The sequence below is a fragment of the Frankliniella occidentalis genome, unplaced genomic scaffold, assembly GCF_000697945.3.
Source record: "Frankliniella occidentalis isolate FOCC.00 unplaced genomic scaffold, Focc_3.1 Scaffold726, whole genome shotgun sequence".
Lineage (NCBI taxonomy): Eukaryota > Metazoa > Arthropoda > Insecta > Thysanoptera > Thripidae > Frankliniella > Frankliniella occidentalis.
Genome location: NW_026267838.1, coordinates 22,115 through 23,363, shown reverse-complemented (window position 1 = coordinate 23,363; position 1,249 = coordinate 22,115). Strand labels below are relative to the sequence as shown.

Genomic DNA, 1,249 nt, shown 5'->3' with positions numbered 1-1,249 from the left:
GGATGGTGGTCACCCTGAGGGGGGGGGCTGCCCACTCCTACCCTCCCCCTTCAAAGCCACCGCAACGACCCTTCTTTCCACCTGCCGCTAATTATATGATAAATTATGGACGCTCCCTCTCTCTCTCTCCCGACCACCCCCCTCCTCTCTCTCTGTTCCGCGTGTTTGTAGCATTGAGGAGGGAAAGGGCTCGCTTGTACTTCTGTTGGTCGGCCTGCGGGGAGCAAAGCGCGGGAAAGCGGCGGATTCAAAGTTAAAACACGTCGCTCTCCCTTTCTCCACAACAGTTTGGTGTTTCTTGTCGTGTTTGTGCCGCCTCTCTCTGCGTTTCGGATTCAACCGCCAATATGCAAGTTTTTAACACGTCTTCCTCTTTTCCAGAATTTTCCACGTCCACGCTCCGCCTGCTTGCCCATCCCGGGTGGAGAAGTATATTACAAGAAGGATTTTTCTACCAGAAAATTTTACCACGCCACAAGAATGGACACATCGTATGGGACTTGCATCCGTCCTTTTTGCAAGAAGAAAATACAATGTAGGTCAAAGTTGGGAGAACATCTCCGAATCCACACACAAGAAAAGCCTTTTGAGTGCTCAATGTGTGAGAAGACGTTTGCTCGAAGTGGACATCTGCGCACACATCTTCGAACCCACACGGGAGAAAAGCCTTTCAAGTGCACAGTGTGTGAGAAGACTTTTGCTAAAAGCGGAGATCTGCGAAGCCATTTGCGAATCCACACAAAAGAAAAGCCATTTGAGTGCTCAATGTGTGAGAAGACGTTTGCTCGAAGTGGACATCTGCGCACACATCTTCGAACCCACACGGGAGAAAAGCCTTTTGAGTGCTCAATGTGTGAGAGGACGTTTGCTGAAAGTGGACATCTGCGAACACATCTTCGAACCCACACGGGAGAAAAGCCTTTCAAGTGCACAGTGTGTGAGAAGACGTATCTGCGAACACATCTTCGAACCCACACGGGAGAAAAGCCTTTCAAGTGCACAGTGTGTGAGAAGACGTTTGCTCAAAGTGGACATCTGCGGACACACATTCGAACCCACACCGGAGAAAAGCCTTTCAAGTGCATATTGTGTGAGAGGACGTTTGCTGAAAGTGGAACTTTGCATGTACATCTTCGAACCCACACGGGAGAAAGGCCTTTTGAGTGCTCAATGTGTGAGAGGACGTTTGCTGAAAGTGGACATCTGCGAACACATCTTCGAACCCACACGGGAGAAAAGCCTTTCAAGT

At 49.6% G+C, this 1,249-nt stretch overlaps 1 protein-coding gene across 1 annotated transcript; it reads left to right on the top strand.

Moving 5' to 3' along the window:
• Window positions 1-239: 239 nt before the first annotated feature.
• On the top strand, window positions 240-1,247 carry LOC113215024 (gastrula zinc finger protein XlCGF57.1-like; the record flags this gene model as incomplete). The annotated part of the gene is made up of 2 exons (XM_052275649.1): window positions 240-919; window positions 989-1,247. Coding segments are annotated over exons 1-2 (698 nt in total), but the record flags the coding sequence as incomplete, so codon positions are not given.
• Between the last annotated feature and the right edge of the window lie 2 nt (window positions 1,248-1,249).